Source organism: Pseudophryne corroboree, chromosome 9 (assembly GCF_028390025.1).
Source record: "Pseudophryne corroboree isolate aPseCor3 chromosome 9, aPseCor3.hap2, whole genome shotgun sequence".
Classification (NCBI taxonomy): domain Eukaryota; kingdom Metazoa; phylum Chordata; class Amphibia; order Anura; family Myobatrachidae; genus Pseudophryne; species Pseudophryne corroboree.
The window spans coordinates 253,491,872-253,506,847 of record NC_086452.1 but is presented as its reverse complement, the minus strand read 5'-3'; the positions used below and the strand labels follow the sequence as shown (position 1 = coordinate 253,506,847).

The 14,976-nt window shown below is 42.7% G+C and overlaps 1 protein-coding gene across 3 annotated transcripts in view; it reads right to left on the bottom strand.

Moving 5' to 3' along the window:
* The window catches only part of HMCN1 (hemicentin 1), a 1,072,092-nt gene that overhangs the window by 785,612 nt on the left and 271,504 nt on the right, over positions 1 to 14,976 (bottom strand). For all 3 annotated transcript variants that reach the window (XM_063940215.1, XM_063940214.1, XM_063940213.1), the window contains 4 exons: positions 13,291 to 13,485; positions 11,402 to 11,532; positions 8,394 to 8,541; positions 1,784 to 1,910 (listed from right to left, as the gene is read on the bottom strand). In XM_063940215.1, the coding sequence (XP_063796285.1) occupies positions 1,784 to 1,910; positions 8,394 to 8,541; positions 11,402 to 11,532; positions 13,291 to 13,485 (601 nt within the window). The remainder of the gene's footprint in view (positions 1 to 1,783; positions 1,911 to 8,393; positions 8,542 to 11,401; positions 11,533 to 13,290; positions 13,486 to 14,976) is intronic.

The following is a 14,976-nucleotide window of genomic DNA, read 5'->3' as shown; positions in this document are numbered from 1 at the left end:
TGTCATGTGGAGAGCAAGGCCCACATACAAAATAGGCCTCCAGGACACATTGTCCCACTGGGAATCTTCCCTGTGGGCCCTACGGACAATCCACCCTTGGTACCATCTTTTTTTTTTTCACTCTGTGTCTTATTCACGTCACAGGTGCAAAGAAACACCACTCGAGTACACTAGAGACATGGGACTTTTACAGCACAGGAATTGTTTTTAAACAAGTAGAAAGGATCTTGGCACTTTGTATGCAAAATAAGACACATAGATATACAAATCTCAAAAATCAAATTGTTCAGTGCAAGATAGTAATGTAATTTTTTCACCCTCAATTGTTTTATTAAAATGAAGAAAATGCACACTGTGAGTAAGAATCCTCCAGGACCAGGTGCGCCAAGATGGGCTGTTTGGTGTGGCTCAAGCTACAGCTTTCCAAATACAGTCCACAATCTTCCATTCTGTGGAACATTGGAGCAAGTGCAGGAGTCTTTGGGAGTGGTAGAAGAACCTAGTACTGACCGTGGACATATATATGCCCATTGGTCTTTTTATGCACTGGATAGTGCATGGAGCACTGTTTTAATAATGAACACTATATGGATAGTGTATAGTGTAGGCTATATCAAACAGATTAAACTAATATAAATAACATAAGTGATCTAAGCACACATCCTCCCATCTCATAGTAAGGCTCCTGTCTCTTCTTCCCAGCAGCTAATCTCTGGTCCAGTGTGCTGATTGGGCACTCAGATCCACAAACACAGCAAACTTGGTAGAAGAAGCTACTATACTGGGCATGTGCAGCATCTTATGCTCTGTCCCTCAAACTGCATGTTGTGGCGGCAAATATAGTAATCGTATTATATACTTTTGAAATTGTGATCATAATTTATTTATTATTTATTACCAGTTATTTATATAGCGCACACATATTCCGCAGCGCTTTACAGAGAATATTTTGGCCATTCACATCAGTCCCTGCCCCAGTGGAGCTTACAATCTATATTCCCTACCACATGTACACACACACACATTCACGCTAGGGTTAATTTTGTAGGGAGCCAATTAACCTACCAGTATATTTTTGGATTGTGGGAGGAAACCGGAGTACCCGGAGGAAACCCACGCAAGTACGGGGAGAATATACAAACTCCACACAGTTAGAGCCATGGTGGGAATCGAACCCATGACCTCAGTGCTGTGAGGCAGTAATGCTAACCATTACACCATCCGTTTGAGCTTCTCGTCAAGAGGAGGGGGGTTTCCGGGCATTTGCCTTTGGTTTCTGTACTTACTTTAGTTAGGTACTTTTGTGGAACTAGTAAGATAAATTCTATAAATGGCGTGTTGGTTTATTTGAGGTGTAAACGGTCTGACACCGCTTGTAAACTTCTGATACCACTTTGCAACAGTTTGATTCACAAAGAACAGCTCTTCACTCAGGTTGCTCTGTCTGGCTTCTTCATTCCTCACAAATATTGTCACATCACTATCTGGTGTCGGAAACCATGCCCACTGATTTCCACAAACCTTTATACCTTCACACAAATAAGTAGTCACACCCAGGTAGTGCAGCTGTGTGTATTACCTTTGCTGTAGTAAGGAGCAGGATTCCTAACCCTATCTGCCCCTTGTCCTAGGGAGTGAGTCCTGTTCTGAGCATCAGAAAGTGTAAAAGTACCTTCTTTGCCACAGAGGCAAATTGCCACATTATTTGGATTATATATTTTTAGTATTATTGATTAGATCATAAAAAGTTCATAATGTGTTAAAAAATGCAAGGTCATCTCACCTATTTTCTTTGAACCACTGGATGACTGGAAATGGTTTCCCTTTCACCACACACTCCATCTTAGCTTTACTTCCAAAAATCACAGACATATCACTGATGATTCCACTATTAACAATTTCAGGAGGATCTAGAAAAACAGTAAAAAAAATGTAATTATGTTATGCACATTAATATACTGTACATGTCAGTGGCGGTTGAGAAACCACAATTTGTTCCTTTTTAAGTCTCTTGTTGCTAACCACCATAACACAATGGAAAATACCATTACCCATTGGAAACCACAATTTGGTTGTTATTTAGGATTGAATACAAAAATCTGCATATAAACTTTAGTTTATTCAGCTGTATTTTGAGTTGCACATACTGTATCTTATGGTTTTAATTTTTAATCTGACTGGAGGGACTATGTTCTGAAGCCTATGACTGGTACAGTCTTGGATATGTTATATGGATACTTGGTATACAGAAAGGTAAAAAAACATAGAAATAAACCAAGTAAATACTTGTAGCTTTCCTGTAATACAGTCATACACTTAGACATGATCACTAATTGTATGCTAATGTAAGGTAAGGAACTTTTATCCCAAACAGTAAAAAACAAAACAAAAAAAAAATACTGTTTTTAATAAGTAAGGGAATACAAGTATGCAAACTTGGATTTGCTATGGCAGTAGCAAAGTGGAGGAGCCTAACAAACCCCTAATTTCACTGGAAACCCCCTCAAGGGGACTTCGGCTTTACTGTGGTAGCGGTGTAAGTATAAAGAGAATGGTTGTCCTTTCTTCACACTTACTTGAACGGACTGCAGGCATACAGTACCAAAAGGATCACAAGAACGAAAGTGAAGGTTGAGCAGGGTCAGACTCAGAACTGAATTGACAGGAACAGAGCCAAATCAGGACACAAGCAAGCCTGATCAAAACACATGAAACAGGATACTGAATACAGAAAGACTGGAACTAGGAGCACTGGAGCACAGGAAATTAGCCTAATACTCTGAGTAGGTTTTGTTGAAAGTGGAGTGCGCTACTTAGAGGGCTCCCTGTTGCTGTTCCTCCAGGTGAAGCGTTATTCCCTGTACCCAGATTCCTGTTGAGTCTACTACTGAGCGTGTGCGGATGGTCCCAGGAATGTCAGTGACTAACACAGAGGTACTGTATGTGAGTGCAGTTTATTAGGAAAACAAAGCCATCAGCCACTTCCTAAGGCAGTAAGTACAGCTACAAAACCACTTGAGATTCAGATGCATGAGGTCCAATGGAAGTAAAGTTGGTCACTGGATACAGATACTTTGTGACATTCATAGATGACTTCACATGAATGACACACATATATTTCATCAGAGAGAAATCTGAATTAAAAAGGGGAGAGCACTCTTGGGAGCAATGGAATCGGAGGAAACAGGTAGACCAGCTGGTAAGGCCAAGGCGACGTCAGTAAATCCACTGTCCTTGCCTGAGGGTCCCTGGTTCGTGAGCAATACCAGTGAAGCTTCTTGCTGAGTCGAGAGCCATCTTATCTATTTGTGGTCAGCTCCACCAGTCGATGATCTGCTGAAACACCTGATGGTGGACTCCCCCCTCTCCCGGGGGGGAGATTGTGACGACTCAGGAAGTCCGCTTCCCAGTTGTCCACTACCGGAATGAAGATTGCTGACATTGCTCTTGCATTTCTTTCTGCCCAGAGGAGTATATTTGACACCTCTCGCATGCAGGTTCTGCTTTTTGTCCCTCCTTGCCGACTGATGTACGCCACTGCTGTGGCATTGTCCGACTGTTCTTGGATCGCGTAATCATTGAGTAGAGAAGAGGCCTGAAGCAGAGCATTGTAGATTGCCCAAAATTCCAGAATGTTGATCGGAAGGAGGGCTTCGTGGGCTGACCACCTGCCCTGGAACTGAGCCCCTTGGGTGACAGCTCCCCATCCTCTCAGACTCACATCCGTCGTGAGGAGGATTCAATCCTGAATCACAAAACTCTGGCCTTCCAGGAGATTGGAGGACTGCAGCCACAACAGGAGGGAATTCCTGGCCTGAGGTGACAGCTGTATTATCCGGTACATCTGTAGATGTGATCCGGACCACTTGCTCAGGAGATCCAATTGAAATGTTCTGGCATGTGTGAACCTCCCATATTGGAGCGCCTCATATAAGGCAGCCATCTTCCCCAACAATCTTATGCAAAGATGGATAGATACTCAAGCAGGTCGAGCGGGAGGAACACCTTCTGGCCACAGTATCCAATAACATCCCCAGGAACAGGAGCTGATGAGTTGGCTCTAGGTGGGACTTCTGTAAATTGAGAATCTACCCATGGTGTGACAGAAGTTGGATAATGCGGTCAATATGGAGCAATAAAAGCTCCCTGGATCTTGCTTTTATCAGGAGATCGTCCAGGTAAGGGACAACATTGACTCCCTGGACCCGGAGCTGGAACATCATCTCTGCCATTACCTTTGTGAATACCCTCAGAGCTGTGGACAGGTCGAAGGGTAGTGCCTGGAACTGGTAGTGATTGTCCAGTAGGGCAAACCTCAGATAAGCCTGATGAGGTGGCCAAATTGGAATATGAAGGTAGGCATCCTTGATATCCAGGGAAACCATGAATTCCTGTTCTTCCAGGCCCGCAATCACTGTTCTTAAGGATTCCATCTAGAACTTGAAAACCCTGAGATAAGGGTTCAAGGATTTTAGATTCAAAAATCAATCTTACCGAACCGTCCGGCTTTGGTATCACAAACAGTTTGTAGTAATAACCCTTTCCTCGTTGTTGTATTGGTACTGAAACAATGACATGGGACTGGACCAACTTTTGGATGGCCTGTTGCAACGTAACTTGCGTATCCTCCAAAGCTGGCAAGTTTGATTTGAAAAATCATTGGGGAGGAGCACCGTCAAACTCCAGCTTGTAGCCCTGAGAAATGAGGTCCTGTACCCAAATATCCTGGCAGGAGCTTTCCCAGATGAGGCTGAAGTGACACAGTCGAGCTCCCACTGCGAGATCCCCTCGGGGTGCGTAGGAACCATCATGCTGAGGACTTAGTGGAAGCAGAACTGGTGGTCTGTTCCTGAGAACCGGTGTTCACAGGTCTTCTTGTCTTACCTCTGGTGCCTCTAGCCACATTGGAGCACCTCTTGCCCTAGATCAAAATCTGTTAGACCGAAAGGACTGAACAGATGGCCCCTGGGTAGGAACGCCTAGCTGGCGGGGCCCCAGAGTGGAGAAACGTGGATTTCCCTGCAGTAACTTTAGAAATCCACGTATCCAACTCAACCCCAAAGATCCATTCCCCAGAAAATGGGAGCAATTTCACACTGCGTTTGGACTCTGAGTCTGCTATCCATTGATGCAACCACAAGGCCCTGCACGCCGACACTGCCATGGCAGAAGTGCTAGCATTAATATTGCCCATCTACATGAGCGAATCACACAGGACGCATGCAGTGTCCTGAATGTGCTTCAGGAGAGTCACCGTAGTGACAAGAATCATATCCCCGGAGAGGCCCTCCTGAATTTGAGAAGCCCACGTGTGAATGGCATGGGTCTTCCAGCAACCCGTTATGACCAGCCTTTGCGATACACCTGCAGCTGTGTAGATAGACTTTAGTGTAGTCGTTATTTTTCTGTCCCCAGGGCCCTTTATGGTTAAGGAGCCCGGGGCAGTCAGCACCGCCTTTTTTGACAGTCGAAAGACTGATACGTCAACCCCTGGGGGTTCTTCACAGAATTTCCTACCTTCAGGAGCAAATGGGAAAGTGTGCAAAAATCTTTTTGATACTTGGTAGTTTTTGTCTGGATTTTTCCAGGCTAACTTAAACAGGTCTGCAGAATCAGGGAAAGTGACATAAGGCTTGTTCTGTGTAAAGAAAAACAACTGCTGTGATGCAGCATCCTCTAGAGGGAGTTTTAACACGTCCCGTATATCCAGAATGAGGGGTTCAATACCCTGAGCAGAAGTGGAATCCCCACTAATGGGATCCAAGTCCTCCCCATCCTCTTGTACATCCTCATCTGAATCAGAGAGTAGAGCAGGTACACCACGCTTTTGTGGTCCCGAGTGAGAAAAGGCGAGCTGTGTAACATCTGCCCTGGCAGTTAAGTCTGCAACAGCCTGTTGTAGTAGTTGAGTTTTCTGAACATTAGCAGTGAGTTGTGATGACATATCAGACATCATATTTTTAAGGGCTCCTAGCCAAAGCCTTGGGGAGGGTCAAGGGCCTCATGTGAAGATTGTCTGCATTATTCACATGAAACAGAATCAGATGATAAGGGAGAGAATGTGGTGTTGCATACACTGCATAGTTTGTGTTTACCCATATTCACAGTAAATCACAATGACATACACAGACAGTAATACTTATCAAGCCTGCCCTTACTGTGTGTGAGAGGGAGATACAGAGAGGAGACCAGCACACCCTAGCTACACAGCCCCAGTGAGGCTGTCAGCTTATTATATCACAGTGAAAACCTAAGATTTCTGTCCTGCATAGGACACAGATTGTGTACAATAGAGGCTCTACCCCTTTGCTACACCTCTACCAGTTTTCCAGGTGTCTTGAGTGTTAGGAGGAGCTGTGTGAGCCTGCTGCTGCTGCAGTAAGCAGAGGAAGGTGCCGCTGGTCCCGCTCTGAGGTAGCTCTGCCCTCCCCAATGGAGTTGGAGCTACAGAGTTTTTATACTGGCAATGTCTCCTAAAGTGCTTAAAAGCATCACACAAGTGCTAGTTTAAGCCACCGCTAGCAAGTTTACACAGGGGGCTATAGTGGGTCCCCCCAGGAGGGTCCCATATGCCTCCCCTGCATGTCAGCCGCACCTTAAACCGGGGGACCCCCCTAGCGGGGCCCCCATTTTGTACTCACCACTGTAGACACCTTCAGGCTAGTGTAAGAGGTGTGCGGCGTGCTGCGATTGGGACAGCTAAGGCGCAGTGCCCCACTGAACAAACAACCTCTCAGGACGGTGGTCCTGCAGAGGGGAAGTGGTTCTGACACCTCACAAGGCTGGTGACTGCCCCCCTTCCCCCTAACTCCCACAGTGCAGGTATGCTGTTACCCAAACAGTATACCAAAAATAACAAAGATTTAAAATAAACTGAAGAAAACTCTCTGGAGCTGCAGAGATGCGCATCCTCATCTGAGGGCACTTTTTTCAAAACTGCCTGTGGGAGGGGGCATAGAGGGGAGGAGCCAGCACACCCAGTGAAGAAATTTAAAGTGCACTGGCTCCTTTGGACCCCGTCTATACCGCCTGGTATTAAGTCTCCCCAATATCCCTTAGGGATGCTAGAGAAAGCTATTTTTGAAAGTTTGTGTAACATTGAGAAGCTTGTAGTGAGTGAGGTGTTGAAAGTGGAGTGTGCTACTGCGCAGACTCCATGTTGCTGCTCCTCCAGGGAAACATCATTCCCTGTACCAAAATGGCCACAGAGCCTGCTACTGAGCATGTATGGAGCCATCTTGAGACTTTGTGAGTGTGTCACAGTGTAAGAAAGTAGTCTTCCACTTAGCTCTAGTAAGATCTGCGATTAACTGCTGATATAACCTTTGTTCTAATGTCCTGCATTGCTGTTACCTACATACACTCAATAGCAGGGTAGCTGGATGGCACTATAGTCCGCTCCATATACCAGTGTGCATCTGTACTCAGCTCCATCTACCAGTTGGCATAACAGTAAGTCTGGCTCTACCTGCTTTATCTTCAGTAAAAAAAAACTTGATTGCTTAAGTAACTGGGCTGTTTATAGTTGTTTATAGTTTATAGTTGTAAGGCATCCACTGGTGTGTGCTCACAAATTTTGGTACATCCTCAAGCCTGTACACACATATTTCCAACAGGTTTAAAGGGACTGGCCATTTTCAGAAAACACAGGCTTGTGATATCAGCGGTCATGTTACAACTCTTTTAAATCCCTGCATAAGTAGTGCAACCACTCCTATAGTGCTCCTACCAGCAGTGAGAGATAGCGGAGGGACCGCAGATCGCCACCAAGCCCACAGCGCATCACGCTTGTAACGCTCACCCCCCACCCCTGCCGGCATTCCATTTGTTATGCTCGCCGGACCCCACAACCACCAGCATTCCACTGCCGGGATTCCGGAGGAGGTATGCTAACTACCGGTCACGCATACCCAACCCGCAATGAAGTATATGTGAAGTTACACTAAGCAGTAGTTTAGGGGGGGAAGAAAAGAAGCGGCTCTAGACCTAGACTGGCTGAAGGTTGGATATTTCATGGCATTCACACATTTGCACTGGACTTGAATATGTAGGCAGGCACCGTAATGTGCATAGGGCAGACCACCATAGCATATCATAAAAAAACAAGACATTATTAAGTATGTGCTGTTAATGAGATCCAGAATATTGCTTGTGTTTCATAAATGCAATTAACAATACAATTACTAATAACAGTATTGTATGTTTTACTGTGACTTCTACTAACAAACAATCTATTTTCACATCTCTGTTTAACTATATCATTCCCTGTTGAGTGTTAAAATACACATAATTCTAGGTGAGGAGATGAAACAGATTCCTAGATTCATATTTACTTTCAGATTTTATCTGCAAATATATTTTGTCTTTGTTGATGTTATATTATGTTCACTTACCTAAAACATTTACAAAGAACTGTTTCTCAGAGCTCCCCGCAATGTTAGTAGCTGTGCAAGTAAAGTGTCCAGAATCTGACACAGATGTTTCAAGTATCTTCAGTATTTTTCCTTTTTCCAAAATGTGGACATTATCACTTTCAACAACCTGCAACAAGAACAGGAATGTAACACTCTAAATGTGTGACTACCAGGATGCACTGGGATTACTTTTACATATTTACAAATATACACAAGTATACAAACACACAACTTCTATTTTATTTATGTAGAAATCTTCCGAGGATCACGTTATGCATTAAATACAGTAGAAAAGACATTTGTTCAAGCTTCCAAGATATAATGCACCTACATTTACAAATCAAGGGGCCCATTTATCAAAAATATTTGAAGCTCGTCCCATGAAAACAGCCCAGAGGCTAGCTGCAAATATTTAGTACCACCTAATGAATGATAGGGGGACTGCAGCAGATAGCTCTGATACCTGCTATAATCCCTTCATTCTTGCCAGCACACACATTCAAGTAGGTTTCTATGGGGCATGCAAGGCTGCCAGAATGATTAATTTTCAGAATGCAAAGCCTATGGAACCCTCCCATGGAAATGACCGCTCTGCATGTGCGGTCAGCGGCATCGTGCATGCACAGTAGTCCAGCTTCCACACTGACAACATCACAGAGACAGGCTCCTTTTGAAGCCCCTCTCCATGTGGGTTCTCTATAACACATTAGCCCAGTACAATTGCATATTGAAATGCACTTCTGGGTGATAATCAGCGGCTGGGCTGCAGCATCGACTACCTTGTACAGGGAGGGACTGCTAAGCACATATAAACATACATGAGTAGATGTATGTAATATATGTGCTGGCATGTGTCTGGATCGGCAGTGGTGCTGCATACCACAGCCACTGTGCAGAACCCAGGACTCTGCATTAGGATTCCCTCTCTTAAGCCTGCCCCCGGACTCTAATTGGCTAGTTTTACAGGAGTCTGGTGGCGGGCTTATAGCGGTCCCCCAATGCACAAGGTAGTCAACACTGCAGCCCAGGGGCTGCTGCCTCCGCAGGCGGTAATGTTTTTTTATTGGGAAAAATAGCAATATTCCCTGGTAAAGCTGCATACACTCTTTTATTCCCTAGTGCCTTAAACAATTAAACTACTGTATTGACCATGTACAGTATGAATATAGATGGACAGCTGGATACACATGCATTTGATGGTTCCATGTATAATGTAGGATATTTGCAATAATACACTAAATGCAAATATTAGATTTTGTTTAGAGGTATGGAATATTATTATGAACCTTATGGGACAGTTATTATTATTTATTATTATCCTTTATATGGCACCACAAGGGTTCCGCAGCGCCCAATTACAGAGTACATAAACAAATAATCAAACAGGAAAACAGCAGTTATGGGTTCTCCTGCGCACCGCAGCCGAGTTCAGGTGCATACAGCATGAAGCCCCTCTTACTCATTATTTTTGCATGCTAAAACGTGATGCCACTGTACATGTGCTGCAGCTCCATATCCCCATACTTTCAATTGGATATCTTTTGTACAGTATGGATGCATTTTATATAGAAAGCACATTTGGGGTTATTCAGATCCTGTAGCAATTGCAAAAAGTACAGATGTAGAGACACTCATCTTGGCTACATCTGCAGCAAATGGGCTAGGCGCGCCTACGCCTAGCCATGCCAAGCTGCATATTCAGCCAGTCCCATTCAGGCAAATGGGGCGCATGTGTGCGTCAAAGACATGCACCCCAGACGTGTATGCGGTTGTGCCTAACAAGGCACGATCATGCTGAGATGTAGCGATGATGAGCGTGGCTAAGGGGGTCATTCCGAGTTGTTCGCTCGCTAGCAGATTTTAGCAGCATTGCACACGCTAGGCCGCCACCCTCTGGGAGTGTATCTTAGCTTAGCAGAATTGCGAACGAAAGATTAGCAGAATTGCAAATAGAAAATTCTTAGCAGTTTCTGAGTAGCTCGAGACTTACTCCTACACTGCGATCAGCTCAGCCCGTTTCGTTCCTGGTTTGACGTCACAAACATGCCCTGCGTTCGGCCAGCCACTCCCCCGTTTCTCCAGACACTCCCGCATTTTATCCTGGCACGCCTGCGTTTTTCCGCACACTCCCAGAAAACAGCCAGTTTCTGCCCAGAAACACCCACTTCCTGTCAATCACACTCCAATCACTTCAACGATGGAAATTCTTCGTTCGGACGTGAGTAAATCTACTAAGTTTTGAGCTAAAATACTTAGCGCATGTGTACTGCGTACCATGCGCATGCGCATTTTCACCTTAATCGCTCAGTTGCGAAAATCAGCAATGAGCGAACAACTCGGAATGACCCCCTAAGTCTGTACTGATTATTGGTACTTTATGCATGCACAGGACCCACTATGCACATGCGCAAATTGGTCCTGCGATGAAAGTAGCAGTCAGCAGCAGATTGTCAGTGATTGACAGTCTGATGCCATCTGAGGGGCGGGAAGGGGGCTGCGACAGCATCCATTTGTGAAAACGGAAGTGTGCGGCTGCTGTTTAGGGGAAGGGAAGAGGCCAGGCATCTCCATCATAGTACGCTGATTTCCTGGTGTCTGTGACGGGCAGCTTGCCACAACTAAATCAGGCCCTTTAATATGAATAGAAACAAATATAGGGAAATGTAACATTTGAAAGTAAGACTTCTTGAATCTCCCTTTAGAACAGGTACCCAATAGTGTACCAAGTATAAATGCACGGCAAACATTATCACATACTTATATAACAGGCATCTTTACTGGTATTTTTACTAGCATGTAAGGTTGTCCATCAACCAATGATATTTACAAACCACTGATGGTTAATCAACAATTATAGATAGATTTGTCATCAAAGGCGCAGAGCAAATGGTACAGTGCCCCAAATAATTTCTTCCCCTACTCAGTGCAGGAACCTTGAGTCTAGCTCAATCCTATAATATCGGTGATTAATCTTATGTTCTACCTACCTGTATGCTTCCATTATACCACGTGATCAGAGGTGAAGGACTCCCTGTAGCATCACAAAATAAGCCTGTAGCATGGTTCAGCAAAACAGATACATTCGTCAATTTTTCCTTTTCTTTAATAGTTGGCGGATCTGTAAAGGATAACATTTTAGGTAACTAAAACAAAAAAAAGCAAGAGAATTTTGTTCCTAAAAATAAGGAACAAAGTATGTGCAAATTTGGAAAAGGAAGCACATGTTTACACGAGTGTCTAATTACTGTGTTCCGTAGGATATTAATACCATGTGTGAGAAGCATTCACTCTGCTGTTCTTGAGCATCTGCATATAATTAGGCATTTGGCAGAATCTGAACCTTTAATGAGGAATCGGGAAGTGTGACATGCAAGCCACAAATGAAAGCCAATAAAATGAAGTGCCTCAGACTTTGGAAAATATGATTTGAATTAAACATTGAGTCAATAGCTATGGGTGATTTTGTATTAAATAACATTGCATGTCTTCACAGTAAATGTATATATTTTTAGCCATCTTCTTGAGCTTCCATAAGCAAGGACCAATATCATACACAAATCCAATCAAATTATGCAGTGGAAGATTGTAATTAGGGTGTTAACCTTGGCCTGATTGGTCCACACCTCCCTGAATAAAACATAATATTGACATTTATGACTTAGCATGTGGGGCTTGGGGTAACTGTCATCTGCGCTGTAATGAAAATTAAATGTAAACCCCAAAGTTGTCCTGAATTTTGAATAATCAAATATTGCATTTCTTTGCTGAATTTATGATATGCTATTTTACATAAGGCCAATGTTGTAATTCTTCTGATTGGACAGGAATTTCACTAAATGTTATTTTTCTATAGGAAAGTTGCATGGACATCATTGTCCACATTGAGGGGGTCATTCTGACCTGATCGCATGCTAGCTATTTTTTGCAGCACTGCAATCAGGTCAAAACATGGCAAAACTGCACATGTGTATGCACCGCAATGCGCAGGCGCATCATACGGGTACAAAGCGGATCGTGCTGAGCGATAGATTTAACGAAGAATCCATTTGCACAGGCGATTTCAAGGAGAATGACAGGAAGAGGGCATTTGTGGGTGTCAACTGACCGTTTTAGAGGGAGTGGATGGAAAAACGCAGGCGTGTCCAAGCGTTTGCAGGGCGGGTGTCTGACATCAATTCCAGGACCCGACAGGCTGAAGTGATCGCTGCGGCTGAGTAAGTTCTGAGCTACTCTGAAACTGCACAAAACTTTTTTGTAGTGCTCGGCTGCACATCCGATCACACACTAAAGCTAAAATACACTCCCCTATAGGCGGCAACTATCTGTTCCTAGCACTGCAAAAAATAGCTAGTGAGCGATCAACTCGGAATGACCCCCTGAATCCGTTTGGATGAGCTGTCAAAAGTGTTCAGATGCGCTCATGCCCAAGAGGTATGGTATAGCAACTCTAGGGAGTGTGGGGGAACCTGTGCAATGTTGGTGGCGCCCATTGCTGCTGCTTCATTTGCATCCCGTGAGTTTGTAGTGTGAGTTGTGCACAAAGGTAGACAGAAAAAAACATGTAATTATGTAATGAAATGCCAAATTTTCAACCCTTTATCCATAAACTGTAGAATATCAATGACATTTGCATTATTAATGAGTAAGAGGAGCAAATTAGATGTCCACAGAAGTAATGTTATCCTGGAATATATGAATGCAGACGACACCTGTGCAGATAAATGAGCACTTTCTATAATTGCATTAACTGTCATAAACCTGACAACCACATCAAAGTTTTATGATCTTAACAATTAAGATGATTTTATTAATACATGTATTAATTGCTAGGAAAAACAACATGTTTAAAATAAAAGCAGAAGTAAAATATATTTACCATGGATCTTTAAATTGTATTTTCTCTCCGTTAATCCTGCTTCATTAGTGGCCACACACTTGTATTCTCCACTGTTATATAGTGTTAAGGAATTGATAATGAGCAATGTCCCATCCTCTGTAATGTTAATGCCAGGTTCTGTTCCAGTTAACTCTTTGCCATTGTGCAACCATTTAATGATTGGTTTAGGTTTACCTAATTAAACATATAAACAAATGTCATGTTCTATCCCAAAATAAGATACATTTAGTGTTGCTGTTGAAGTTGGAAAAAAAACACCACTATTACTGTTTAGAATCATGGCTTTATCATTTATAATACTGTAGCTTGACAAATACTTCACACATTTTAATAATGTATATGAAACTATTTTGAAACCTCTGATTCTATATGGATAGTAACTTCTTCCTATACACTGTACTATATAGTAGTTTCAATTTTTTTAAACTCTTTAAATTTGAAGCATCAGATAAATACAGGACATTTATTGCAGATATTTAGAAGTACATCAAAACTTATTTTTGTGGGTTGATTTTTATTCATTTAACAGTAACATTTATCTAATAGGTAAAATAAAGTATACATAAAAAAGAAACCTTATAGAAGATCAGAGATATACATTATTTGGAGATTAATTAGTTATTTTCCAATGAGGATAAATTTTTATTTTTATTTTATTTTTTAGTATAGTGATGTACAGTAAGTCATTTTCTATCCCATGTTAAATGAAATAAATATTTTCTTTTTTAATAAATTAGTTCCTATGAGATGGGTGTTGTGTGCCAGGAATAGGCAACTGTATGCCATACAAATATTTATAGTCTTGAAAGAAGGATTGGTTATAGAAGTAAAATGGTGGCATTTTAAGAAATTGTAAACCAGGTTAGTTTTTCCCCCCTAATTTGTTGACTTTTGAGACATGTCTATCATCATATTGTCTGTGTCCCCTTTGTATTCACATCTTCTGAAGGAGATAATTTCCCCTGTGCAGCTCCCCACCCCCTGAGTGTATGATGTCATGACATTGCACTGAGAGGGCAGGGCTGCCAGCACTGGGAACTATAGCACTGCCCGGGGCATACTCTGGATACTCCTAGCAGCTGTACAAGCTGCAGGGTGTGCATCAAAGGAGGCTCCGGGTGGCACTGTAGCAGCATTACTGGCTGCAGAGTGCTGTCCTAGGCACCCTACTAGCCAGAGGCAGGGGCTGTGGGACAGCGATGGTGTCACACTTGGGGCCCTTGGCACAGGCCCTGGGAGAACTAAAATGATGGTTAGCTTTATTTCATGTTTCTAAATTCCAATCCCAAAAAAGATTTTGATAGCCTGTACAATGATCTTAATTTTGGTAGTTATTGTGCTTCATTTGTTTCCTCAATAAGGTCTTCATACAGATTAGTTGAGTAGTCTCAGACCGGCAGGTGGTGAATATTTTGTATATTGATAAGATTATTAATTTTGGATTTTGATTATGTAGGATATATTTTTGAAAGGACAGGTTCAGGGAATGGGCCATAATAAGGACCATAATATAATGATAAACAAGAGCTGATTGACATTATTTTTCAGCAGAGGTTTGTTTATTGGGATTCCTTTGTTGTTTTCATAATTCCTCCCAGTTTATTCACCTATTTGTGTGTGTAAAATTAACCACTATATTCATTCCATGTTTTTACAAAAAGAACT